The sequence below is a fragment of the Vipera berus genome (genome assembly GCF_964194415.1).
Source record: "Vipera berus genome assembly, contig: HAP1_SCAFFOLD_171, whole genome shotgun sequence".
Taxonomy (NCBI): Eukaryota; Metazoa; Chordata; class Lepidosauria; order Squamata; family Viperidae; genus Vipera; species Vipera berus.
In genome coordinates, this window is record NW_027673549.1 from 30,420 (window position 1) to 58,268 (window position 27,849).

The 27,849-nt window shown below is 43.4% G+C and overlaps 1 protein-coding gene across 1 annotated transcript in view; it reads left to right on the forward strand.

Moving 5' to 3' along the window:
• Positions 1–379: 379 nt before the first annotated feature.
• LOC308679321 (integrin alpha-D-like) overlaps positions 380–27,849 on the forward strand; it is a gene marked incomplete at its 3' end in the record, with an annotated part of 38,569 nt that continues 11,099 nt past the window's right edge. The window contains exons 1-15 of the mRNA XM_081346928.1: positions 380–476; positions 2,866–2,930; positions 6,723–6,837; positions 7,278–7,408; positions 8,897–9,030; positions 9,461–9,614; positions 9,958–10,108; positions 11,793–11,866; positions 13,557–13,689; positions 16,601–16,749; positions 18,104–18,238; positions 19,275–19,490; positions 20,726–20,856; positions 22,415–22,572; positions 25,047–25,198. Of these exons, the coding sequence (XP_081203054.1) occupies positions 2,886–2,930; positions 6,723–6,837; positions 7,278–7,408; positions 8,897–9,030; positions 9,461–9,614; positions 9,958–10,108; positions 11,793–11,866; positions 13,557–13,689; positions 16,601–16,749; positions 18,104–18,238; positions 19,275–19,490; positions 20,726–20,856; positions 22,415–22,572; positions 25,047–25,198 (1,878 nt within the window). The remainder of the gene's footprint in view (positions 477–2,865; positions 2,931–6,722; positions 6,838–7,277; positions 7,409–8,896; positions 9,031–9,460; positions 9,615–9,957; positions 10,109–11,792; positions 11,867–13,556; positions 13,690–16,600; positions 16,750–18,103; positions 18,239–19,274; positions 19,491–20,725; positions 20,857–22,414; positions 22,573–25,046; positions 25,199–27,849) is intronic.

Genomic DNA, 27,849 nt, shown 5'->3' on the forward strand with positions numbered 1-27,849 from the left:
CCTCCCTCCCTCCCTCCATCCATCCATCCATCCATCCATCCATCCATCCATCCATCCATCTATCTATCTATCTATCTATCTATCTATCTATCTATCTATCTATCTATCTATCTATCTATCTATCTTTATCTCTCTATTCTCAATCTATCATCTATCATCTAACTATATCTGCCTGCCTGCCTGTCTCTGTCTCTGTGTTTCTCTCCTGCATCCATTTCTGTCTGTCTGTCTGTCTTTCTATTAACATCTTTCTTTCCTCTTCTCTCTTGCTAGAGACCACTACTCCTGCATATGGTGCATTGTCAAGAGCCAACTACTGTATGTTAAAGGGGTTGTGAAAATATTAATCATCCTTCTGCTTTCTCCCCCCAGGGTGCTCGTTGCAGCCCCCTTCGAGACGGGACAGGTGAATGAAACGGGCAAACTCTACCAATGCGCCTACCCTTCGGGTGAATGTCAAGAGATTAGCATCCAAAGTAGGTTTGAAGAGCCCTTCCATTTCCCATCTGTACGGTTGGTCTCAAGGGAAAGAGCAGGGTTAGGAATTCCAATTCTGCCCCTTTGTAAGGACTGGAGAAGGATCTGGCCAGGGAGGAACATTCCTGGGTATCTTTCAGAGGAAAGAAATCCCATCTAACTCTGCGAAGATCTGACCTGGAAAGTTAATACAACCCAGAAAGGCCCAACAGAGACTCCACTTCCTCAGGGTCTTGCAGAAGAACAGGGTAGAACAACGGCTAATGACCCTCTTTTACCGGTCTACTATAGAGAGCGTCCTCTCGTACGGTATTGTGGTTTGGTATGCTGGTCTGACAGCCGCGGATAGGAAGGCATTACAGAGGGTGGTGAGCGCAGCACAAGACATTGTGGGCTGTCCCCTGACACCACTGGATGACCTCGCCAGTGTTCTGAACCAGCCCTCTTCTGGCCTTGTAGTAAGGCAAACCCCTATTCAGAAAGAAGAGACTGGAGAGCGTCCAAGGCTAAAAGGCGTCTGCCAGGATTTATTACTCAATTAACAAAAACACTAGAGCTTGTCTCCTCAAGCGGAAGAGTTGCTTTCAGCAACCAGCCCCTCCCCAAACACTCCTTTTATTGAGAGCTCAGGGCGTGGTCTCCCTGTGCCTCCTCCCGAGGAGTCCCACAGCCTTTCTTTGTTTGTTCCTGCTCGACTGCCTCCTGCGTCGGGCGTCCTTGAACAGGGCCAGCTGTGGGTCATCATCCTCCGCACTATCGGGCTCACGCAGCTGAGAAGAGGTCCCCGGCTGAGGGCTCTGCAAAGCCTCCAAACCATCATCAGCCGGTTCGTCTCCCTCCTCCCCCTCATCTGAGTCATCCGATACATCGGAGCCGGCTGTCGGACCCACAGGCTGGCCCTGAGTCACAACAGCCAGGGCTCGCTGCCTTGGAAGAGTGAGGAAAATTCTCAGGGATGACTCACACCCTGGACGGTATCTCTTTACTCTCCTACCATCGGGTAGGACACAGGTCTGCAACCCGCAGCTCCGGACCCGCATGCGGCTCTTTCAGCCGTCTCCTGCGGCTCCCAGTCCTCTGACATGTGCAGTCCAAAAAAAAAAAAGTGGGACTAAAAAAGTTCAACCAATCAATTCAAATATGCAGGGTAGGTGCATATCTCGCCTTGGCTCCACTCTTCAGTCAAACCCTGTTCTGCGCATGCGTGCATGTACACTCATGTGCACACATTTTTTGCGGCTCCCAGTTTTTCCTTTTGTGAGGGAACCGGTTCCGAGTGGCTATTTCACTGTTTCAGGTTGCTGATCCCTGGGGTAGGAGATATAGGAGTACAGCCAGCCGCACCAACAGGCTGAAAAACAGCTTTTATCCATGGGCTGTTAGGCTTTTGGACGGGAAATAATTTGTATAAACTTTATGCAGAATTGACTTGTGAGGCCGGTGTGTTGTGCAATTAGTTCACATGGTGTAATAAGATGGAGGGTTTGTGTCACTGTGAGTTGGGGGGTGGGGGCACGAAGGGAAGCTCAGCCAATCTCAATGTATACATGGTTGTACTTTGACAATAAAGGTTCATTCATTCATTCATTCATTCAAATTCAGAAGAACAGGGGGTGAGACCAAAGGGCAGTGTCAGAAGAATAATTTGGGGTTCCAACACGAGCTGAGGCTGCGCAAGAATAAATAAAAATAACATCCAGACAGCTGTGAGGATGGGAGAAATATTTATCCCCCAAAGCTGAGGGGTTTGCTTTGGGGGCAGCAGCAGAGTTTTATAGGAGAGTTTGCCTTGGGTGTGGAAGTGTCTACGTGCTGATTCTAGGGGGACACTTAAGGTGTGTGTGTGTGTGTGTGTGTGTGTGTGTGTGTAGAGAGAGGTAGGTAGGTAGGTCACTTAAGATGTTTATTCTTGTGAATGTGCAGTTCTGCTGAGAGTCCTAATTTAATTAACTCTTTTTTTTACAGACCTTATCCTTTAATATGTGGATTAGGTCAAGGTAACTTATTTGGGGGTTGAGGAAGTTTGAGTAAAAGAATTCCCCCCCCCATTTGCTATTTTTACTTGATTAACATAGTTTTAGTTTGATTGTCAATTATCTAGTGGAGATGCTGATTTTCAGTTCATTGTGGATTCTATTAATGTTTTAAGGGAAGATGGAAACAGAATAAAATATATTTTGATATTAAACTTCTCACAGCAACGTGTTGTGGTCAGCAGCTGAGCTTAGTTACAGCAAAGACTTTGAACTTTGGCTGAGCTACACAAGGTTCTGGATTGTAGAAATGAGTCCTTCCTGGATTTGTTTTTTAAAATTTGTACACTCCTAGCAGAAAAGGATTTATGCTTTTCTGGCTAATCTTCATCTTTTCTGGGTATATTTCTTACAGGACCAAGAGATGCTTTCAATATGTCCTTTGGTTTGACCTTGGTTGCCCAGAATGATCAGGTCCTGGTAGGTATATAAATACACAATGTTCCCAAACTGTGAAATGAAGTAGCATATATTATTCCTTCCACCAAATTATTTCTTTAGTAGTGCAGAACACAGGATGGAAACTCCTGGTGTCTTCCTTTCCATCTCTGCTACTGTTATGTACGTTAAAGGATTAAAGTTGAAATAAACAAGATTGTTCCCTTTGGAACTATATGTAGCAAAAGTACTTAGACTAATATAGCGCTTCACAGTGCTTTACAGCCCCCTCTAAGCAGATTGCCCCCAGCAACCTGGGTTCTTATTTTACCAACCTCGGAAGGATGAAAGGCTGAGTCAACCTTGACCTAGTCAGGATCGAACTGCTGGCAGTCGGCAGAATCAGCCTGCAATACCGCATTCTAACTACGGCGCCACCACAGCACTATTATACCGTATCATTTTTTCTAATATTTTCTTCTCTTATGTTCTCATCATAATAATTGTTTCCAAAGTCTCTGAGAAGGTTGTGCCTTTTGCTAAATTTGATAGATGATAGATGATAGAGAGAAAGGGGAGAGAGAGAGAGAGAGAGAGAGAGAGAGAGAGAGAGAGAGAGAGAGAGAGAGAGAGAGAGAGAGAGATGATCTTGTATTTCTTCCTCTCCCTGTCTGCCTGCCTTTGTCTTCTTTTTCCAAGTAACATTTTTTTAGGTTTGCTGGTGTTTAAATATCAAGCCATATTTTTACTACCTAGAGTCTAAACTACATGGTGTGTATGCTTGCTTTGTTCTGGAAATAGGGGCCGAATGAGAGTTTGATGGCAGTAAACTAACCTAGAAATTACCATAATTTGCGAAGACTGTTAAAATATTTTCAGCTAGGCTTTTTAACTTGGATGAAGCACTGTATGAAGATGTTTAACTACTGTTTTGTATTATTTAAGGGGAGGTGAAGTCTTCAGTGCTTGAGAGGAAGGAAGGAAGGAAGGAAGGAAGGGGGGGAGGGGGAGGATAATAATATTGTCGCTGGACCCTGAAAGATAAATATTATCAAGACAGCTAACAACAGATATGTTTCATAATAAAGTAATGGCTTTTAAATATTACCTAAAAGCAAAGCACCAGATGAAATTTTTTAAACCTAAATTTCAAAATTCACAGCTGTGAAAACGCATTGCCCCTTGCAGAAAATATTCTACCAATAGGCCCCCCACAATGAAAATGTCCCCCCCCCCATTTTTTTTACAGAAGTGTTGTGTTTTAAACCCAGGTCAGGAATAATAAAATTCTAATCAGGGATGTATGTGTGTATGTATGTACAGTATTATTTTTAATTTGCCTTTTGGCAAGGAAAGGGATATTAATATGACATACCATTAAATAAGCCTGAAAAAAAACCCTCCAAAATGTTATCCATAATGCCAAAATAAGAGACTATGAAGCCATAATTTAGAAACAGGAAGCAGAGTTAAAATTAGAATTAATGTACTTTCTCAGATAATCAGTCAAGGACTGACATGGTGTTTTGTTGACTTCTGCTGTGCTTGTAACATGCCACCCGACACAAAGACGTTGCTCAAGTGACAGTTTTGCTATAGGCCAGGGGTAGGCAACCTTGGCTCTTTTATGACTCGTGGACTTCAACTCCCAGAATTCCTGAGTCAGCATGGCTCAGCTTGGAAACCTCTCCCTTTCCCCTCAGTGTGGCTGGCTCAGGAATTCTGGGAGTTGAAGTCCACGAGTCATAAAAGAGCCGACGTTGTCTACCCCTGCTATAGGCTAAACTGTGAAGACTCACATCCTTGAAGAAGACACTTCTGCTGTTGCCCAGAAAATGAATTTGCCAGGAAGGGATCAAGCTTGACTTGGAGACATCTTTATTTCTCTCACCCCCCTCCCTCCCCTCCCTCCCCTTTCCTCCCTCCCTCTCTCCTTCTCCCCCTCCCTCCCTCCCTGCTTCACTCCCTTCCTGCTTCACTCCCCTACTTTCCCCCCTTTCTCTCCCTCCTCCCTCTTCCCTCCCTCCCTCTCCCCCCCTTCCCTCTCCCCCCTCCCCTTCTTCCCTCTCCCTCCCTCCATTCCCCCTCTCTCCCTCTCCCTCCTTCTCTCCTTCCTTCTCTCTCCTTTTCCCTTTCTTTTTCCCTTTCCCTCTCCCTCTCTCTCCCTCCCCTCCCCGTCCCTTCCCCTCCGTCTCCCTCTTCCTCTCCCTCTGTCTCCAATTTTTATTTCTAAAGGTTATTTGGATCAGGGCTTTTCAACCTTTTCACCCATTGTACCACTTTGAAGATATGGCAACATCCGACTACCACCAATCACCTAGCAAGGTGTCAAAAACTTGATGACCCCCCCCAAAAAGGAAAAAGTGATGAAGTACAGGTAGCCCTCGACTTAACAACAGTTCACTTAGTGACTGTTCAAAGTTACAATGGCACTGAAAAAAGTGCCCCCCCCAAGCCACAGCCGAGCAAGACACCTGCCTGCCTGCCCGGTGGCGCTCTTCCTCTTGTCCGAGGTTGTCATTGTTGTGACCATTTCTGTTGAGGATTGGCAGCGGGGGTGGGGTGGGGGGTGTTCGGTTTTTATTTCCCTGTCTGCTGGGTGGTTGCAGCAGGTTTTGGTCACTTCACATGACCCTGGGACACTGCCCGTCATAAGTATGAATCAGTTGCCAAGCATCTGAATGTAAATCACAAGACCCTGGAGAAGCTGCAACATTCCAGCTGATCGGTGCTTCTTCTGGGCTCAGAAGCGCCAAAATCAGCGCTGAGCTCCAGCTGGAGCCTGGCGCTGATCCTGGCGCTTCCGCTGAGCCCTGACAGCCCTGCAGCTCCAGTCGTCTCCCTCAGGCTTGTGCGGTGCTGCCACTGGTTCAGCTAATTCCCCTCCCCCGCTACCACTTTTCTAGGATGGTCATGTACCACTTGCCAGGTGCCAATGTACCACAGGTGGTACCCGTACCACTGGTTGAAAAGCCCTGATTTGGATGACTGGAATCCTGGCCTCATAAGTGTCCCTGATCTACAATATCCATATGTCCTCCACATTTTGGCTCCAAGATGTCACTATCAACTTTAAGGAAATTTCCACACACCACGTTCTTCATTTCTGTTAAATAGCGGGTTCTTTGGCGCAGGAATGAAGACGCGAAGCTGAGTACAAGGTAACTCATAGTTTATTTCATGCAGAAACTGTACTGGGGAAAAGGCTGCAACTAGCTGCAATATATAGTCTAGCCCCTAGGTGGCAGCCAATAAGTTTGAATCAACCATTGCCGCCTGGAGATAGCCAATTGCAGCACAGGAGACTTGTAGTCTGGGTTGCTGGAGAGCCGTTAGCTGCTCCAGCAACCCACGTGGTATTTTTTAAGAGCCCAGTACATAACACTTTCATCCTTTGCCCATAGCCAGGAAGTGGCTGGTGGATGTTTCTCCCAAAGGCAGGAAATCTTCCCACTTATCTTTGTGCCTCAGCTGGTCTCCCATATGCCGTTAGGATCCTGCCTGTCTTCTTTGCCAAGGCTGAGTGAGACCCATGTGTACCGATGTCCATGATGCCACCTCATAGCTGGAGAATTACAACCTGGCCAGATGTGCCTTGATTTGCAATATTAGAACAGGACAGAAAATAACTTTAACTTATAGTTGTTGAATTTCTATTGCCAAGGAGAAGCTCTGACTGTTTGTATAAAATAACAAAATAACCAAGCTAGCTTTGAGAGAGGAAACTGACTGTCGCGTTCTATTTCCCCTCCACTTCCCACTGTCCTGCATTACAGAGGCCAAGTTATGGAGAATACAGTTTCCATCTGGTCTTTCCATCTCTGTTTATTTAAGGTGTGCGGGCCCACGGTGCACCGGGCCTGTGGGGAAAATATGTATGTTAATGGCTATTGCTTTCTGTTGGACCAAAATCTTCAAGAAAAGGAACATTTTCCAGAATCATTGCCAGGTAAGATCTGGAGAAAAAGGGAAGGAAAGAAGAAAGAAAGAGAGGGAGGGAGGAAAGGAGGAAGAGGGAGTCAAAGTGAGATGGGAGGGAGGGAGGAAAGAAGGAAGGAAGGAAGGAAGGAAGGAAGGAAGGAAGGAAGGAAGGAAGGAAGGAAGGAAGGAAGGAAGGAAGGGCCATGCAAGTCTAAATCTGGACTTGGATTCTATCTGAGGCATATGAGCCAAAATATGCCAAAGTAGATCAGTAGTGTTTTTATAATTATTAGGTTTGGTAATTATGTCTGTTCTTTCCTTTTCATAATAAAAAGGATCACGTGAAAGTTTTAACTGATCAGCACCATGATGGGCAATGGAAGTTGATACCCACCGGCTTGGAATGGGAATAGCATGATGGGTCCTATAAATATATTTCTGCTTCTCTCTCCGTATATCTACCATCAGAATGCATCCATCATCCAACTGACATTGCCTTCCTGATTGATGGCTCTTCCAGCATTGGGACAGAAGACTTTGAAAAGATGAAGCAATTTGTTTCACAGATCATCAGGAATCTCTCTGGCAGAGACACATTGGTAAGGGCCGTGGAGAGAGGGCCATGCAGAGGATCCACCTTGCCAAATTCTCCAGTGATCTGGGCCAAGTCACGTCCTGATCCAATGCTAGCCAAGTGCCACTTGTTCTGCTTGTTCCTATCGTTTGCAATACTTGCTAACATCCTTTTCTACAAAATAACAATAGCACTTAGACTTATATACCGCTTCATAGTGCTTTAAAGCACTCTCTGAGCCAGTGATGGCAAACCTTTTAGACACCGAGTGCCCATACTGCAACCCAAAACCCAGTTACCTATCGTCGGGTGCTGGGTGGGCGTGGCCCATTGCATGGGTGTGGCCCATTGGTGGGCGTGGCTGCGGTGGTAACAGCAGACTGGGTGAGACTAAAAAGTTCAATCAATCAATTCCAACTTTGTGAGATCTCTTTTTTCCCCACCAGAAATTGAAATTAATTGATTGATTAAACCTTTTTTTTTGCACACGGCGGCGGAGGCCTAAAGCGAAAAGGTTTTATAAAACCCAGCTGAAGCCCTAGAACTGGGGCGATGGCACGCGTGCCCGCAGAGAGGGCTCTGCGTGTCACCTGTGGCACTCGTCTAAGTCTAAGTGCTATTGCCAGGGCTTTTTTTCTCATAGAACGCTCAGAACGGAGTTCCGGCACCTTTTTTGGATGGAACCTTATAGGGTAGGCAAGGCGGGTTGTATGATGTGTGAGTTCTAGCACCTTTTTCCTTTACAAAAAAAGCACTGGCTATTGCTATTGTTAAACTAAAGGGTTGGGGTAAAATGGTTGTCTTTGGCTATTCTGGGAAGCAGTGGGGAAAATTTGATATATTTATACCATTTATAATACAGAGGGGGCACGATGGCTGAGGGGTTAGTGAAACTGAGCTTGTCAGTTGGAAAGCTGACAGCCCTGATTTGAGACCTAAGTGGTGTTTGATGGTGTGAGCTCCCGTTTGAAAAGCATGCAAGTAGATAAATAGGTACCACTTTGTTGGGAAGGTAACGATGTTCCGTGCGCCTCAGGGTATAGCCACGCCAGCCACATGACCACGGAAATTGAATTTGAACAACACTGGCTCCCTTGGCTAAGATATAGAGATGAGCATCGGACATAATAAAAATGCCAAGGCTTCAGTCAGGTTTAGGGTGACATTTGCTCACAATAATTGTAAAATGTTGTTTTATCTTGCTTTTTAAGGCCTTAGATGATAGGCCTTTTAGAACAGCAAGCAGGGCAATGCTGAATTGGCCCAGTCAATATAATTTCCTTTAAGCATTGGGAAGGCATAAGAGTTTTTTTTCTCCAAAGGATCCTCTTATGCTTCCATTTATATCTAAATTTAATATTCAAGTTTGGATTTTGGAGAAGATGACTAAGTGTGCTTGTGACCTGGGTTGCCCTGCCGTAGTCAAAAGAACAGTGCTCCAAGACAGTAGGTTTCCATACCACCATGCAGGCAGAACACAACATAATAACTCTGTGCTTCTTGTCTTGCACAGTTTGCTCTCATGCAGTTTTCAGGGAACTTCAGGGAACATTTTAATTTCAAAAGCCAGGACCCTGCACGTCTTGTAATGGAAGTGAAGCAGCTGCAAGGATGGACCAAAACAGCCACAGCCATCCACAAAGTTGTGTATGTAATTCTTCTTCTTCTTCTTCTTCTTCTTCTTCTTCTTCTTCTTCTTCTCCTTCTTCTTCTTCTTCTTCTTCTTCTTCTTCTTCTTCTTCTTCTTCTTCTTCTTCTTCTTCTTCTTCTTCTTCTTCTTCTTCTTCTTCTTCTTCTTCTTCTTCTTCTTCTTCTTCTTCTCCTCCTCCTCCTCCTCCTTCTTCTCCCCCCTCCTCCTCCTCCTTCTTTCCTCCTCCCCCTCCCCCTCCCTCTCCTCCTCCTCCTTCTTCTTCTCCTTCTCCTCCTCCTCCTCCCCCCCTCCTCCTCTTCCTCCTCCTCCTCCTCCTCCTCTCTCTTTTCTTTTCCTCTCCTTCCTTTCCACTGGTCAATATTCTTGGGAAAAATATCAAGTAGCCGAATTGCTGTTCCTTCTTCCTTCCCTTTTCTTCTTCTCCAGGAGGGAACTGTTTATCGCAGAAAAAGGATCTCGGATTGAGGCTACAAAGATCCTTATCGTGATAACTGATGGAAGCAAGACGAAAGACAATGCTGAGTATTGGCAGGTGATACCAGAGGCCGAACAAGCTGGGATCATCCGTTATGCCATCGGGGTAAGACTCTTCTTAGGAGCCCCAGTGACCAAATTTGATTAGTTTTGTATTTCAGACCAACAAGAGGCACCATGTTACTAGCATCATCCTTATTGGGAACAGTCACATGCAGCTGGCCAGATGTCATTCTCTAGGGTTCAAACCGTCTACCCAAAATTCAACCCACAGCTCCTTGCACTTTAGATTACAGTTTATTGACAGTCCATAAGATTTAGGAGTTATCCAAATCCTGGAGTGACTACCAAAATGAATATGGTGCACATCATTTCTCTGCCATGTCGATTGTTTGCTAAATGCAACAAGTGTGTTTGAAATGCTTTTTTCCTTCTTCCCCCATGTTAAGGTTGGCAACGCGTTTTCCACAATCAAAGTCCAGCAGGAACTGAAAGACATAGCTTCGGAGCCAGATGATGAGCATGTTTTCAAAGTCAATAATTTTAATGCTTTGAAAAGCATCCAGGACCAGTTACAGAACAAAATCTTTGCAATTGAAGGTAACTTTGGGGTTTTTTAAAGGATGCAATCCCAGATCCATCTCTTGGGCTATTTCCTGGCATTCCTTCTGAGGCAAGTTCACATACAAAGTTTTTCCTGAAAGAAAGTTGAAGGAAGAAGTGTAATTTTGAGAACGGCAGAACGACCCACTTGCAATAGAGCTTATCTATTACTTACGCTTTGGTGTATTACTGGTCTGAACAAGCTTCTGATTTGGGGGCTGTCCTAAAGAGGGACTCAAGCAGAGATAGCAATAGCAATAGCACTTAGTCTTATATACCAGGGCTTTTCACCCCAAGATATGCATACCACTATTGGTACTTCAGCACCTAGCAGGTGGTACGCGTACAATGGGTTGATAAAGGTAAAAGGTAAAGGTTCCCCCCCGCACATGCGTGCTAGTCCTTTCCGACTCTAGGGGCCGGTGCTCAGCTCCGTTTCAAAGCCGAAGAGCCAACTCTTGTCCAATGAAGGTCTTACATGTGGAGAGTGGTCACTAAGTTATTTGTCTTAGCACCAATGTAACTTTGAATGGTCACTAAATGAGGCAGTCACCAAGCAAGGACTACCTATAGTGCAGACATGCTTAATGTTCCAGAAAAAGGAATAATTACAGACATAGCATGCAATGGTCTCCTCTTGAGATTGGCTAATTGAGTTTCGTACTTTATTTAATTACCCCTATCCTAATATTTTTTGGGTAGAGTAGCAAATTCTTTCTAAACAGAATTTTGTATTTTGTATTTTTGGTATTCATTTTGTGCAATAGTAGAGAATATTGGGAATCGAGACACAAAATGGCTTACACTTTGGCCAGCTGATTTCTGATGGAAAATGTTGTGGATGTAGTTACATGTTGACGCTCAGCTGGTACACAGATAGTTTTGCTCAAGGGCAGTGTTTTTCAACATTGGCAACTTGAAGATGGGTGGGACTTCAACTCCCAGAATTCCTCAACCAGCATGGCTGGCTGGGAAATTCTGGGAGTTGCAGGTCAACCATCTTCAAATTGCCAAGGTTGGGGAAAAAACCTGCTCTAGGAGGATGTATTCCCAACATGTCCTTCAGATCAACAATGTTCCCATTGCTACCATATAACTAAGTCCATCTTGTTTCTGGTTATCCTGTTCTCTTTCCTTCTGCCTTTCCTGGTGCTATAGATTTCTCCAAAAAGCTCAGCCTTTGCATAATATGTCCAAAGTAGGATCGTTTGTGTAATGTATTGGACCTGTTTTACTTGAACTGTTCCACATGTCTGAATGCTGCTTGAGATTGCTTAATCAGCGAGTCTGTGTAACGGTCGCTGGCTCTCAGACATGCAGTCTCCAGGACGATCATTGGTTGGCTCTAGGGCGGCAATAGGTTCCTTCAAACCTATTGGCTGCCACCTAGTGGCCAGCAGTATAAGTAGCTGCGTAGAAGCCTTGGCTACTAGTTCAGTTCCTGTTATTCAATAAAGCAATGTTCCTGCCTGAACTCTCTCGCTTCATCTCCTGCTTGCAAAGAACCCAGTACACAACAGTTTGAGTCTAGCCATTTGTTCCTGGAGTGAAAACTCTGCATTGACTTGTTCAATTATCCATTTAGTCGGTTTTCCTGACTAAAGCAAGAACATGCAATTTTTCCATATCCTTACTGATGACATCCTCTCCTGTCTGCCTGCTGTCATTGTCTCCCCCATAGGCACCCAGTTCCAAAGTAGCAGTTCCTTCCAGATGGAAATGTCCCAGGAAGGTTTAAGTGGCCTGCTGACGCCGGTGAGTGTTTTGGGGCCCAGCCTAGAGTCATAGAATCAGAAGACCAGAAAGGACCTTGGAGATTTTCTAGCCCAACTCTCTGCCCAAGGCAGGAATCCCTAAACCATCCCCAACAAATGGTTGTCTGAGCTTTTCTTGAACACCTCCAGAGATGGAGCAACCACAACTTCAGGAGACAAACTGTCTTCCTGATTAATCCTGCTCACTGTCAGGAAATCCCTCCTTATTTCCATGTTGAATCTCCCTCTGATGAGCTTCCCCCCACTGCATTCTTGGAGACAATCTGTTAGAACCGTGGTGGTGAAGCTATGGCACGGGTGCCACAGGTGGCACGCAGAGCCCTCTCTGTGGGCATGTGTGCCGTCGACCCAGTCCTAGGCCTTCAGCTGGGTTTTATAAAACCTTTTCGCTTTAGGCCTCCTCTTCCGTGTGCAAAAAACAAAAAAAGGTTCAATCAATCAATTAATTTCAACTTCTCGCGGGAGAAAAAAAGATCTCGCAAAGTTGGAATTGATTGATTGAACTTTTTAGTCCTACCCAGTTTGCCATTACCACTGCAGCCACACCCACTCAATGGGCCACACCCACCCAAAGGGACATGCCCATCCGGCACCCAATGATACATAAGTAGGTTTTGGGTTGCAGTTTGGGCACTCGGTCTCTAAAAGGTTCGCCATCACTGTGTTAGAAGATCCTTAGTAATGGAGAATGAATGTCTCCCTTTTTCTCCTTCCCTCTCATACCCTCAATACCGTAACGATTTCTGTCTTCTCCAAAAGCCCCCGAAATCTTAAACTAAAAAGTTCTATATTGGAACATTGCTCAAAATGACCAGTACTCAGATTAAACTATGCTGCTGAAATGGCCAGAGATAGCTTAGCTCTGCAGAAATGTCCTATGAAAATGCGTATTTTTCCAAAGTTTTCAATGGGTTTTTTTGGGGGGTGGGGGGAAGGTATGTGAGAAAGCAATGGATGGATATTAGAACAAGCTTGGTCTAGGGCAGGGGTAGTCAACCTTGGCTCTTTTATGAATCATGGACTTCAACTCCCAGAATTCCTAAGCCAGCTATGCTGGCTATGCTGGCTTAGGAATTCTGGGAGTTGAAGTCCATGAGTCATAAAAGAGCCAAGGTTGCCTACCCCATGAAGCTAGAAAGTGGGAGACAGGGAATTCAAGTCCTGCTTTAGCCATGAAAGGGGTGACTTTAGGCCAGTCGTGACGGTCATAAATGGGTCACCATGTGACTGGTCTCTTTTACAACCTTTTTTGCAGTGGTCGTTAAGCAAACACAGCAATTGTTAAGTGAACCCATTGTTCGCTATGGGGTGATTTTTTGTCAGAAACCTGCAAGTAAACATAGGTTTGTAACAAAAACATTGTAAATTGCACCCCATGACCGTGGGGTGTTGCAAATAGTCATAAATGCAAATCTTTTGCCAAGTGCCCAAAATACAATCACATGATTCTGGGAGAAGGTCTGGATGTCAGGACTTCAAATCCAGGTCATAAGTCCATTTTGGGGGATCTGTCATAACTGCAAACAATTGCTAAGCCACTGGTCATAAACTGAAGACGATCTGTACCAACTTGCAACAATAGCTAGTTAACCTTTTCTGAACTGTTGTTTTTATTTTTATTTTTATTAGTTGATCTTGTATTCATATTCTAACTTTTTGCTGTGATTTAGCAAGGCCCTGTCCTTGGAGCTGTGGGAGCCTACGACTGGTCTGGAGGACTGACTCTATATAAAACCAGTAACCGAGATCCAGAATTTATTAATATATCCAGCACCCTCAAAGATATGAATAATTCCTATCTTGGTAAGAAATAAAACCCCTCCATCATGTTCTATCATTGTGCATCTCCCTCAGAGACAACTGATTGGTTGACTCTCTTTTTCCAATAAGGCCTTCTTCTGAAATTATTATAATTAGACTCTTTTGCTTGTATCTTATGATTTATATTACTTGTTTTACTTAATACCCAAGTATGATTTATGTTGATTGCTTATTTAGTATCCTATGACTATACTGTTTTATCTTACGATTTATGATGAATGTATTTTTTAGGATGATTATGATCATGATTTATCACTTTGTTGCTTGTATGTACACTGAGAGTTTCTGCACTGGAAACAAATTCCTTGTGTGTCCATTCAAACTTGGCCAATAAAGAATTCTACTTCCACTTCCACTTATTCTAATTATTCTAATTCTAATATTTCTAATTCTAATTCTAATAATTCTAATTCTAATAATTATCTCTATTATTTTGGACTATACAAGGCTTTCTTCTAACCAGATTTGATGATTTTCCATTCAGTTCAATGTTAGAAAGCAAGTTACTACAGGTAGTCCTATACTTATGACCACAACTGAGACCAGAATTTTTTGTTGATGGTAGGTGGCTGTTAAGTGAGAAATGCCAATTTAATTACCCTCTGTTACCACAGATATTAAGCAAACCGCTGCAGTTGTTAAGTGAATTATGTGGTCCTTAAGTGAATCTGTTTCCTCCCATTGACCTTAGTTGTCAGAAGCCAGCTGGGAAGGCCACCAAGGGCAGTCATGTGATCCATGTCTGACTTTTGATCACATGACTGTGGAAGTGCTGCTCTGATCGCAAATGCAAGGACTGCTTGTCAGTCACTTTTTTCAGCGCTGTTGTAACTTCAGACAGTTGCTAAATGGATGGTTGCAAAGTTGAGGATGACCTGCAGTTTGCCTTTAAACATGGCCCATGCCTGGTAGTCGATCCTGCCCATCATAACTGTTGTGTACTGGGTTCTTTGCTGCAAGCAGGAGACGAGGCAAGAGAGCTCAGGCAGGAACATACTTTATTGAATGCTGGAACTGAACTGTTAACCAAGGCTTCTACGCAGCTATTTTTACTGCTGGCCACTAGGCGGCGGCCAATAGGTTTGAAGGAGCCTGTTGCTGCCCTAGAGCCAACCAATGGTGGTCCTGGAGACTGCTTGTCTGAGGAGCCAGCAACCATCACCCAACTCCCTGATTAAGCAATCTCAAACATCATTCAAAGACAGGTGGTACACTTCAAGTAAAACAGGCCCAATATATTACAATAACTATTTTTAGAGAGTGTCAATAACATGCTATCAAAATTCTGAATTCATTTTGTGGACCCCCAAAATGCGGGATCCTGCTAGCGAGACGATGCTCTAAAATTCTCTCTAATTTTAATGTCAGTCTGAAAAGTTACTTGGGTTTGCAACCTCAGCTCTTTGATGTATTATGACTTTTCGTGTCTTCTTCTTTTTTGTCTACGATCTCAAATATCTAAACAGGGGTAGGCAGCCTTGGCTCTTTTATGACTCGTGGACTTCAACTCCCAGAAATCCTGAGCCAGCCATGCTGAGAGGAAAGGGAGAGGTTTCCAAGCTGAGCCATGCTGCCTCAGGAATTCTGGGAGTTGAAGTCCACGAGTCATAAAAGAGCCAAGGTTGCCTACCCCTGATCTAGAACATAGAAGCTGCAATTTTAATGAATAGTCAGTAACTAGATTTTGACAAACTTTACTTTTCATGTCTAAAAAAAAAGACGCAATCCTGAATTGAGACACTACAGGGAGCTCTTCACCTACAACCATTTGTTTAGCAACCATTCAAAGTTGCAACAGCACTGAAAAAAGTCTTCACTCCTATGGCTACTATAGCATCAGTGGTGGGATTCAGCCGGCTTGCACCACTTCGGCAGAACCGGTAGCTAATTTTTGGTTGCCCAGGCCCAGAACGGACTTCCAGAAGCAACATCCACACAGAGAACCAGTTGTTCACATATTTGAATCCCACCACTGCATGGCATCCCTGTAGTCACATGATCAAAATTTGAGCAATTGGCAACCAGCATGCATTTATGATCACTGTGTCATCCCAGGGTCACGTGATCACCATTTGATACCTTCCCAGCTGGTTTCTGACAAGCAAAATCAATGGGGGAAATCAGATTCACTTAATGACCACATTATTCACTTAACAACTGCAGTGATTTGCTTAAAAGCCAAAAAACAAAAGGTCTTAAAATTGGACACGACTCAATTTTAACAACTGCCTTCCTTAGCAATGCAAAGTTCGGTCCCAAATGTGGTCAGAATTCAAGGAGAGCCTCCAAAAAAATGCATGCCAGGCTTGACTATAAGTTTAAAGGTTCTTGACTTCCGGTTTGCCGAGGCGGTCACTATGGACAACTGGAAGGCGAGCTCCGTCTTCTGTGCCCAGTTTCACTTCGCTGGGGGACCCTGGAAAGAGTCGAAAGTCGCCCTGTCGGGGCGACCAGAAGGAGGGGATCCCCGTTGGATCGCGGGAGGGCAGTAGCCCTTCCGCTTGATCCAGGGCAGCCCTCCAAACCGGCGGACGAAAGACCGGCCATGGCAATATGGCTCGTCACTAGGCTGCAGACAGCCGAAGTCACATTTACCACCAGGCAATTATAAAGCAGCGTGGATGAGACTGGGTGAGAGCTACCTCTCTTAAATCCTAACTATTTTCTTTACCTGCATAAGCAGCCTAAAGTACTTTCCCCCCTGTGGAGAGGGAAGGGAGATTTTTATCCCTCCCTCCAGAAACAGCGGTGACCGACTATCCAAGGGAGTTTAAAATGTTGACAGAATAACTTGATCCTAATTGGAACTCTATTTTTTAAAGTTTGTGGACTAAAATTTAAAGGTTCTTCTACCATCCTATGAGTTATTTTAGCTGTCTCGTCTCCCCTACAGGCTATTCTTCTCAGCCTGTCCAGTTCAACGGGAGGAGTGGTCTGGTTGTGGGAGCCCCTCGCTACGATCACATCGGCAAAGTTGTCTACTTTGAGAATGAAGCTCTGAGTGGGGAATGGCAGCTGAAGATGGAGGCAGTAGGGGAGCAGGTACGAACTGAGATAAAAGAACTCCAAAAGGATTGAAGAGTGCGGATGAAACTTCTGAAGGAAGCCCCCAAAACATTACTCAGCCACGAGGGCTATTGAGCAAAGGTTCAAAGGCACATACAGGTAATCCTCGACTTATGACCACAATTGAGCCTAAGCGAGACGGTTGTTAAGTAAGCTTTGCCCCATTTTACCACCTTTCTTGTCACAGCTGTTTAGTGAATCAGTGCAACTGTTAAGTTATTACACGGTTGTTAAGTGAATCTGGCTTCCCCATTGACTTTGCTTGTCATAAGATCGCGAAAGGGTGATCACATGATCCCGGGACGCTGCAACTGTCATAAATACAGGCCAGTTGCCAAACTTCTGAATTTTGATCACACGCCCATGAGGATACTACAACAGTGGTAAGTGTGAAACGAGGCCAGAAGTCACTTTTTCCAGTGATGTAACTTTGAGCAGTCACTAAACAAATGATTATAAGTCAAGGACTAGCTGTATATGAACACATATCTTAAGGTTCAAATCTTACATCTTTTTTCCTGCCTCTGTCTCCCAAAGGGCTGAGAGTGGATCAGTTGTCAGAAAAAAGGCAGCTGACAATGTTCAGATGTTATTATGAAATGCATCTGTCTGTCTCAGTCTCTCTCTCTATATATATATCTGACCTTGGTTCTCCTAGCTTTCACACGCTGGAGACAAAAGCACAAGTTTTGTCTGATAAATACTCCATAGATATTAAATCTTCCTGGCATGTCTCGTTAGATGGGAGCATCTTACAGCTTCAAGATGTGTTGAGATAAAAGTTCCTTAATTCCAACAAAGATGGAGGTGCTGTGGGGAAGAGAATGGGACTGGTAATTCCAAAATATCAGGACTTAGCAGGCCATTAAATACTTGCCATAGCTTGATTTTAAGTCTCAGATAGAAATGTTTGTCTTTCTGCTGGCTAATCTCTTTCAAGAGAGGCAAAAATCCCTGCTAATGGGAAAAGGAATTTCTCCCAGCTTTGCAGAGAACGTCATAGCCGAAAAATAAAGAAATCTTTACTTTGTTTTCGCTTGAGCTGCCAGACGGTCAGCTGCCAAACACGAACACAGCTGATTTTAGAGGGCTGCAAAGAACCAAGGAGAAGTGCCCTACATTTCTGAAAATGTCCTTGATATTGCCTACTTGCTTCATAACATCTTGTCGCAGGCCTGAAGATTGGACTCTTCGAAAACATAATACTTCATGCCTCAGGCAGTAACGTCTCGGCTTCTGCAGTTAGAACATAAAATATGCAAATGATGATGATCTTGCTCCATTTTTCTTAAGGAGAATGAAATTAAGAGGTGATTATTTGATGCCACAGGTTGGTTCTTACTTTGGGGCAACTCTGTGCTCGGTGGACCTCAATCAAGACACAAGCACAGATTTAGTTCTGGTTGGTGCTCCCATGTACTACGATGCCACTGCAGGTGGAAGGGTTCACATCTGTCTTTTTAAGGTAAGAGACTCCTGGGTCTATGAAGCAGAGAATAAATGATGGTGGATTCTATTCTATTCTATTCTATTCTATTCTATTCTATTCTATTCTATTCTATTCTATTCTATTCTATTCTATTCTATTCTATTCTATTCTATTCTATTCTATTCTATTCTATTCTATTCTATTCTATTCTATTCTATTCTATTCCATTCCATTCCATTCCATTCCATTCCATATTTACTATTCTATCCCGTTCCATTCCATATTTTCTATATTCTATTCTATTCCGTTCCATTCCATTCTACTCCATTCCATTCCATATTTTCTATTCTCTTCTATTCTGTTCTGTTCTATTGTATTCTATTTTCTATCCTATCCTATCCTGTTCTTCTATTCCATTCCCTATTCTATCCTATCCTATCCTATCCTATCCTATTCTTCCTATCCTATCCTATCCTATCCTATCCTATCCTATCCTATCCTATCCTATCCTATCCTATCCTATCCTATCCTATCCTATACTATACTATACTATACTATACTATACTATACTATACTATTCTTCTATTCCATTCCATTCCCTATCCTATCCTATACTATTCTTCCATTCCATTCCATTCCGTATCTTATCCTATCCTAAATTATATTTTATTTTCTAACCTATCCTATCCTTCTATTCCATTCCCTATCCTATCCTATTGTTCCATGCCATTCCCTATCCTATCCTATAGTATCCTATTTTATTTTCTATCCTATCCTATCTTATCCTATCCTATCTTATCATATATTCAGATTGATGTCACTGGATAATAGGGAAAATTTTCTTAGTTATGTATATTAAAAATTGTGATTTTTTTCACTCTTTGTTTTCACTTAGTATACAGATTCTTAGGACTCTTTCTCAGCTGGTAATACAGAGATGTTCAGAGATGTTTAAAAAAATATACTGAAGTGTAATCTAGAACTTTTTGAGAAATTTGTAAAGACCATATTACGGGGGTTGCCTTCTGAGAAATCCATTTGCATTCCAGCGTATTTGTCTTACATTTTGCAGAAGGAAACGTTTTCGTGCACAGACAGCAACACAGCTTTAAAAGGAGAGCCAGGACATTTGTTTGGTCGCTTTGGGGCCAGCATGGCAGCAGCAGGTGACATCACTGGGGACAAATGGACAGATGTAGCCATTGGGGCTCCCTTGGAAGATGAGAATGCAGGAGCCGTGTATATCTTTTCAGGGAAAAGGGCATCCATCAAGCGCAGTTATGTTCAGGTGAGCTGATCCTTAGGACTTGCTTGATCAAGTGGCTCTCTTTCTCCTCTGGAAGCAAGACTTGGAGATGCCATGGAGACATCTAAGAGTGCCTTTGCACAACTCTTCTCAACAATCGCCATCTTTTGTTCACTTCCTCTTTGCAGAACCTCAAAACCACACCCTTACACACCCTTGCAGTGTTTTCTGAGTTGTCATTAAAAAACAAAAGCATGAACCACAGAGTGGGGTTCTATCTATCTATCTCTCTCTCTCTCTCTCTCTCTCTCTCTCTCTCTCTCTCTCTCTCTCTCTCTCTCTCTCTCTCTATCTATCTATCTATCTATCTATCTATCTATCTATCTCCATCCATCATGTCTCTCTCTCTCTCTCATCTATCTATCTATCTATCTATCTATCTATCTATCTATCTATCTATCTATCTATCTATCTATCTATCTATCTATCTATCTATCTATCTATCTATCTATCTATCTATCTATCTATCTATCCATCCATCCATCCATCCATCCATCCATCCATCCATCTATCTATCTATCTATCTATCTATCTATCTATCTATCTATCTATCTATCTATCATCTCTCTATCTATCTCGAGTTATGAGCACAATTGAGCCCGAAATTTCTGTTGCTAAGTGAAACCTTTGTTAAGTGAGTTTTGCCCCATTTTATGACTTTTCTTGCCACGGTTGTTAAATGAATCACTGCAGTTGTTAAGTTAGTGACACGGTTGTTAATCTGGCTTCCCCATTGCTGATCAGAAGGTGGCAAAAGGGGATTGCATGAGCCAGGGATGCTACAACCATCATAAATACGAGTCGGATGCCAAGCATCCGAATGTAAATCACGTGACCCTGGGGATGCTGCAATGGTCATAAGTGTGAAAAATGGTCATAAGTCACTTTTTTCAGTGTCGTTGTACCTTTGAACGGTCACTAAATGAACTGTTGCAAGTCGAGTACTACCTGTACACACACACACAGACACAAATAAACAAACAAACACACACATACACACACACACAAAAACTTGGAAGTTATGACTGCCCTGAAAAAAGTTACTTATGACTTGTCCTTATACTTATGACTGTCACAGCATTCCCATGGTCATGTGATCACAATCCGGGCAACTGGCAACTGGCTTGCATTTACAACCGTTGCAGCATCCGTGTCGTGTAATAGCCATTTGTGACCGTCATGTTTTTCTTTGCTTACCTTCCTTGACCTTTCCACAGCGCATTGCGGGACTGAAGTTTTCCGGACAGTTTTCTTATTTTGGCCAAGCCATTGGTGGAGGAAGAGATCTTACGGGGGATGGTCTGAAGGACATCACTGTGGGACAACAAGGAAGAGTTTTGTTGATAAGGTAAGGAAGGAAGACAGCCCCATTTTTCTCCCAGTTCTTCTTAAATGTGCACAATCAGCCTCAGGCCCTCAGTAAATAGAGAAGATTATATTAAGGCATGATTAAAGGTAAAGGTTCCCCCGCACATGCGTGCTAGTCGTTTCCGACTCTAGGGGCCGGTGCTCATCTCCATTTCAAAGCCGAAGAGCCAGCGCTTGTCCAAGGACGTCTCCGTGGTCATGTGGCTGGCATGATTAGACGCCAAAGGTGCACGGAACGCTGTTACCTTCCCACCGTAGTGGTCCCTATTTTTCTACTTGCATTTTTTACGTGCTTTCGAACTGCTAGGTTGGCAGAAGCTGGGACGAGTAACAGGCGCTCACTCTGTTACGCAGCACTCGGGATTCGACCCGCCAAACTGCCGACCTTCTGTTTGACAAGCTCAGCGTCCTAACCCACTGAGCCACCGTGTCCCTCAAGGCATGATTATATTTATATGTATTTTTACTGTTTACATTTCTTGACTACAAAACATAGAGACTCAGGATTCCTCCAGTTCCTCCTGTTCCTGTAGTGGATTTGAATCAACTCATAATCTGTTGGGTTGGTGAATGTAACGCTGAGCTGCCACCATTGGAGAAAATGTTATCTTAAACATAAGGGGTCTACAAGTTAGGCAGTTTCCCATTGGCAGGACCTCCCACTTATCCTGGTTTTAGTTCCATGGGCTTGGACTCTTCTGCAGAAGTTGAAACCTCAAGGCCCTCTGCTTTTGAAACTAGCAAATCTATTGTGGTTGTTTTCTCACCAACCCAACAAGACAACAGTGAAACTGGAGGAGGGGGGGGAACATTGGCTTAAAGCCAGTTTTTGAACCCTGTCATTGCCGCTGGAGGCAGGATGGTTTGATCCAGCGGAAGAAGTGAGGATAGTAAGGTTGACACCAATGAGGTCACTTGCTACGTGGTAAGAAAATGCTCCTCAGAGATTGGGGAGTGAAGCCAGTGGCCGTGTAATGCACCCTCAGCTTATATCAGTGTTTCTCAACTTCAAGAAGTCTGGACTTCAACGCCCAGAACTGTCCAACCGAAAGGAAGATGGGAATTCTGGGAATTGAAGTCCAGATGTCTTAAAGTCACCAAGGTTGAGAAACATCGGCTTAGATGTTTTTTTGCTAGCTCGTTCGTGTTCGATGCTGATTCCTGATTATTTTTATTTATTTTTTATTTATTTTAATTCCATTTATATCCCGCCCTTCTCCGAAGACTCAGGGCGGCTTACAAGCTTAGCAGTAGCCTTCATTCTATGTATATGCCTGCTTATTAGGGCTTTCATAAACACCCCAAGCGGCATTATTACAAAGTCAGCTTAATTGCCCCCAACAATCTGGGTCCTCATTTTACCTACCTCGGAAGGATGGAAGGCTGAGTCAACCTTGAGCCTGGTGGGACTCGAACCTGCACTAATTGCAGGCAGCTGGGGTTACTTAAGGAGGCATTAGCCCACTGCTCCACCAAGCCTCATTAAGATTACACGGTATCTTAATGATAATAATCGTTCCTTTTCTTCTGGCTTCCAGGTCTCGTCCTGTTCTGCAAGTGAAGGTCTCCATCGCGTTCCACCCATCTTCCATCCCAACCTTAGTCTTCCAGGGGCAGAGGCCAACATCTCAGGAGAATGTGGCCAGCGTGGCAGAAGTGTGCTTTACTGTTTCAAAAGCCACTCAGGATTTCCTAGGTGATGGAAAATGCTGCAGTCTTTCAGGGTCTTACAGCAGTCCGCATCCTTCAGGGCAGACCCTTGGTTAATTTAAATATGCAAAGAGGCATGTGATATGGCCCTCTTATTGGCCCCCTGCTTCCGACGCCATGTTGCTGGTTCATCTTTTCTGGTATTTCTCCATATTTACTGAGAGAATCTCACACGCGCCTTCTCCTGCACTGAAGAATTTAACACAGTGTTTCTCGACCTTAGCAATTTGAAGATGTGTGGACTTCAACTCCCAGAATTCCCCAGCCAGCATGGAATTTTGGGAGTTGAAGTCCATCCATCTTACAGTTGTCAAATTGAAAAAGACTGGCCTAACAGATATCAGATGCCACTATGTCTGATTTTAACTTTTCATTTAACTTCTTCATTTCGATATTTTCCTTTCCTTTCCCAGCATGGCTCACCTCTCCCTCGTAGATACTGGGTAAAAGTAAAGAAATAATCTGTCAACAATTGTATTTAGCTGAATATTTGCAAGATGGCTTTTGTGTCCTCGGATTATTCATCATTATTAGTACTTTAGTACATTTGTAGCCCAGGATTGAACTGTGGAGTCCTTGGTGGTCTCTGAGCTGAGTTATTTTCTTGCAGACGTGATGAAAACTCCTTAACTGCACGGCACAGGGCCAGACTTCGCCTGGGAAACTGTGAGCATCCTAGACAAGTCCAAAAAACATTACAGACTTCCTGGAAACCTCACACTCAGACAAATCAGCACATAGAAATAAACAACATCTACATACCATTCAAAAGAGACAACTCAAAAGTTAGAAAAGAAACAAAAAGACCAAAACACCTCCTATCCAGCAATCAACACCCAGATAAGCAGAGATTAACACTAAGATTAGCACCAGACTAGCAATCAAGCAGTAAACAACACCCCAATCAAGGAAATAATAATAATAATAATAATAATAATAATAATAATAATAATAATAATAATAATAATAATAATAATAATAATAATAATAATAATAATAAAGTTGGAAGGGACCTTTGAGGTCATCTAGTCCAACCCCCTGCTCAGGCAGGAAACCCTATACCATTTTGGACAAATGGCTATCCAGTCTCTTCTTAAAAAACTCCAGTGTTGGAGCATTCACTGCTTCTGGAGGCAGGTTGTTCCACTGGTTAAGTGTTCTAATTGTCAGGAAGTTTCTCCTTAGTTCTAGGTTGCTTCTCTCCTTGATTAGTTTCCATCCATTGCTTCTTATCCTGCCTTCGGGCGCTTTGGAGAATAGCTTGACTCCCTCTTCTTTGGGGCAGCCCCTGAGATATTAGAACACTGCTATCATGTCCCCCCTCGTCCTTCTCTTCATTAGATTAGACATACCCAATTCCAGCAGCTGTTCCTCATATGTTTTAGCCTGCAGTCCCCTAATCATCTTTGTTGCTCATCTCTGCCCTCGTTCTAGAGTCTCAACATCTTTTTTACATCGTGGTGACCAAAACTGGATGCACTATTCCAAGTGTGGCCTTACCAAGGCCTTGTAAAGTGGTATTAACATTCACGTGATCTTGATTCTATCCCTCTGTTAATGCAGCCTAGCACTGTGTTGGCTTTTTTGGCAGCTGCAGCACACGGCTGGTTCATATTGAAGTGACTGTCCACTAGGACTCAGAGGTGGTGAATGCTCCAACACTGGAGGTTTTTAAGAAGAGACTGGACAGCCATTTGCCTGAAATGGTATAGGGTTTCCTGCCTGAGCAGGGGGTTGGACTAGATGACCTCCAAGGTCCCTTCCAACTTTATATTATTATTATTATTATTATTATTATTATTATTATTATTATTATTATTATTATTATTATTATTATTATTATCCCTCTCACAGTTACTACTATTGAGCAAGGTACCCCCTATACCAGGGGTACGCAACCTTGGCTCTTTTATGACTCACGGACTTCAACTCCCAGAATTCCTGAGCCAGCCATACTGAGGGGAAAGGGAGAAGTTTCCAAGCTGAGCCATGCTGGCTCAGGAATTCTGGGAGTTGAAGTCCACAAGTCATAAAAGAGCCAAGGTTGCCTACCGCTGCCCTATACTATACCTGTACATTTGGTTTTTCTTGTCTACCTACCAAGTCAGAAGTACTCAAGGTCATCCCCATCAAACACTGAGAAGGCAAGCAACTTGTATATAAAGAGAGAGCATGCCCGACTCCCTTCCTAGCACTGATGATGTTACCTAGTTGAGTAATGAAACATTTGCAAGAAAACAACCAAGCTCAGAATGAAATTAAATTCAGATGAAATAATGACACCATCATTTATCAAGAAAGCCTGTACAAAAATATGGGGCTGAAACAGATAAAGGGATGGGGAATTACTGCCCTTCCCCTGACAGAGAGAATCCTTCACACTCGGCTGAGAGCAGACATTTTTCTAGGAACAGCAGTCCACGAGGAAAGATTTGAAGCTCTTCTTTCTTTTCCACTCAGATGAAATCCACAGTGAGCTTTCCTACCGCCTGACCCTGGATTCCCACAGAATCAAAGCTCGAGCCTTCTTCGCGTCTAAGTCTCCCATCCTGCAAGCAAACATTTCAATTGGACTTGAGCAAAAGTGTCAAAAGCATCGGATTGAACTGTCTGTGAGTTGGCATTATGTCCTGTTTCTTTTTCGATCGCTTGCTCGAGATCTGATTGGTCTCGGTCGCTCTGGCCGGGGAGTCAGAGGACTCATCCTCTTGAAGGCTCGAGTTATCTAGATCAGGGCTTTTCAACCAGTGGTATGGGTACCACCTGTGGTACATTGGCACCTGGCAGGTGGTACGTGACCATCCTAGAAAAGGGGTAGCAGGGCAGGGGAATGAGCTGAACCGGTGGCAGCACCGCACAAGCCTGAGCGAGAGACAGCTGGAGCTGCAGGGCTGTCAGGGCTCAGCAAAAGCACCAGGATCAGCACCAGGTTGCAGCTGGAGCTCGGCGCTGATCCTGGCGCTTCTGCTGAACCCAAAAGAAGCTCTGATCAGCTGGAATGTTGCAGCATCCCCAGGGTCTTGTGATTTACATTCAGATGCTTGACAACTGATTCATATTTATGATGGTCAGTGTCCCAGGGTCATGTGAAGTGACCAAAACCTGCTGCAACCACCCAGCAGAGGGGAGGGAATAAAAACCAAACACCCCCCACCCCACTCCCACTGCCAATCCTCAACAGAAATGCTCACAACAATGAAAACCTCGGGCAGGCAGGTGTCTTGCTCGGCTGTGGCTTGGGGGGGTCAGTGCCACGGTAACTTCAAACAGTCACTAAGCGAACTGTTGTAAGTTGACTACCTGTACTACATCACTTTTTTCCTTTTTTTTTTTGGTCATCAAGTTTTTGACCCCTTGCTAGGCGACTGGTGGTACTCTTGATGTTGCCATATCCTAAAAGTGATACAATGGGTGAAAAGGTTGAAAAGCCCTGATCTAAATACCGTAGCTACCAAGATTGAGTTCTTCCCTTCCTTTGCAAATCATAAAACGTGCCCCATCCATGACATCTCAATGCTAAATTTTAATTTTAACCTCACTCAGGATTCCTGAAAGACAAATAAATAAATAAATAGATCTGCTGAGGCCATATTTCTATAACGGGCACGTTTTGTGCCATTCAGCGGACAGAAATCCTGATAAGAAATATAACATTGCTAGGAACATGTCTCCTGGATATACATATTTAAAGACGTTGCCACTTTCATATGGCTGCACAGTTTTATTGCTTTTTTGGAGCAAGGTGGGCAGTGAGAAGCTTTGGATACAGCGAAAACATATTTGTGGCATTCCCTCAGGTGCTGATGGCAATGTTGTTTATCTCAAGAACAGATGTTCCCTGTTTAAAAAAAATATAGGTAGTCCTCGACTTATGACCGTAATTGAGCCCAAAATTTCTGTTGCTAAGTGAGATAGCTGTTAAGAGAGTTTTGCCCCATTTGCCAGTTTCTTGCCACGGTTGTTAAGAGAATCGCTGTAGTTGTTAAGTTAGTGACACGGTTGTTAAGTGAATCTGGCTTCCCCATTGACTTGGCTTGTCAGAAGGTTGCAAAAGGGGATCACATGACCATAGGACACTGCAACTGTCATAAATTTGAACCAGCTGCTAAATGCCTGAATTTTGATCACGTGCTCATAGGGATGCTGCAATGCTTGCACGTGTGAAAAACCGTCATATGTCACTTTATTGTGCTGTTGTAACTTCGAACGGCCACTAAACAAATTGTTGTAAGTCAAGGGCCACCTGTAATTCATTCTGTTGACAATGAAAAAAGTGGTTCATTCGTTTTACAAAAGGAGCTGATTACTGTATGCATTTTTAATATATATATATATATATATATATATATATATATATATATATATATATATATATATATATATATATATATATATATATATATATTCAAAAAGCCTTGACAAATACTTAAACATATATATATATATATATATATATATATATATATATATATATATATATATATATATATATATATATATATATATATATATATATATATATATATATATATATATATATATATATATATATATATATATATATATTCTGTATTGCCTCTCTCAGGTTGGCACCGAGGATACCCTGACACCCATTGCTTTGAGGCTGAATTATAATCTCACAGGAAAATCCATCGCCAAAGTCCCAGATCTCCTGCCCATCCTGAGCAAAGAGTCAAAGCAAAACTATACAGCCGAGGTGACTGTCCTTGTGGTTTATCACGATACCCCAAAAGCCAGCAACAGCCGGAGTCAGTGTATTGTAGTGTGCGAATACTAGGAGTGAGGAGGAAACCTAGATTGTAATCCTCCTCAGCTATAGAAACTAAGTGTCTTGGGCCCAGTCCCTTTCTCTCACCCTGAAAGCTGGAACAGGGTGGTGGTTACAGTGTTGGCCTAGGGAGCTTGGCTATCTAGGTTTTCTTCTGCCCTCAGTCATAGAAGCTCCTTAGAGCATTTTGGGCCAATCCCTCTCAATCCAAGAGCCATGTTGTATAGTGGTGAGAAGGTGGTAGAGTAGGAGTGGGGAGACCCAGGATCTTGTCCCTCCCCCACCTCTGGCCATAGAAGGTCCCTGGGGTCTTTGGGACAGTCTCTCTCTCTCTCTCTTTTAGTCCCAAAAACAGGGTGTATGCTGCTGAAGATCACGCTAAAGGTCCTTTTTCAAAAGGCAACTGGACTTGGTTTTTGCCTGAAGATGTTTCGCTTCTCATCCAAGAAGCTTCAGAATAGAATAGAATAGAAT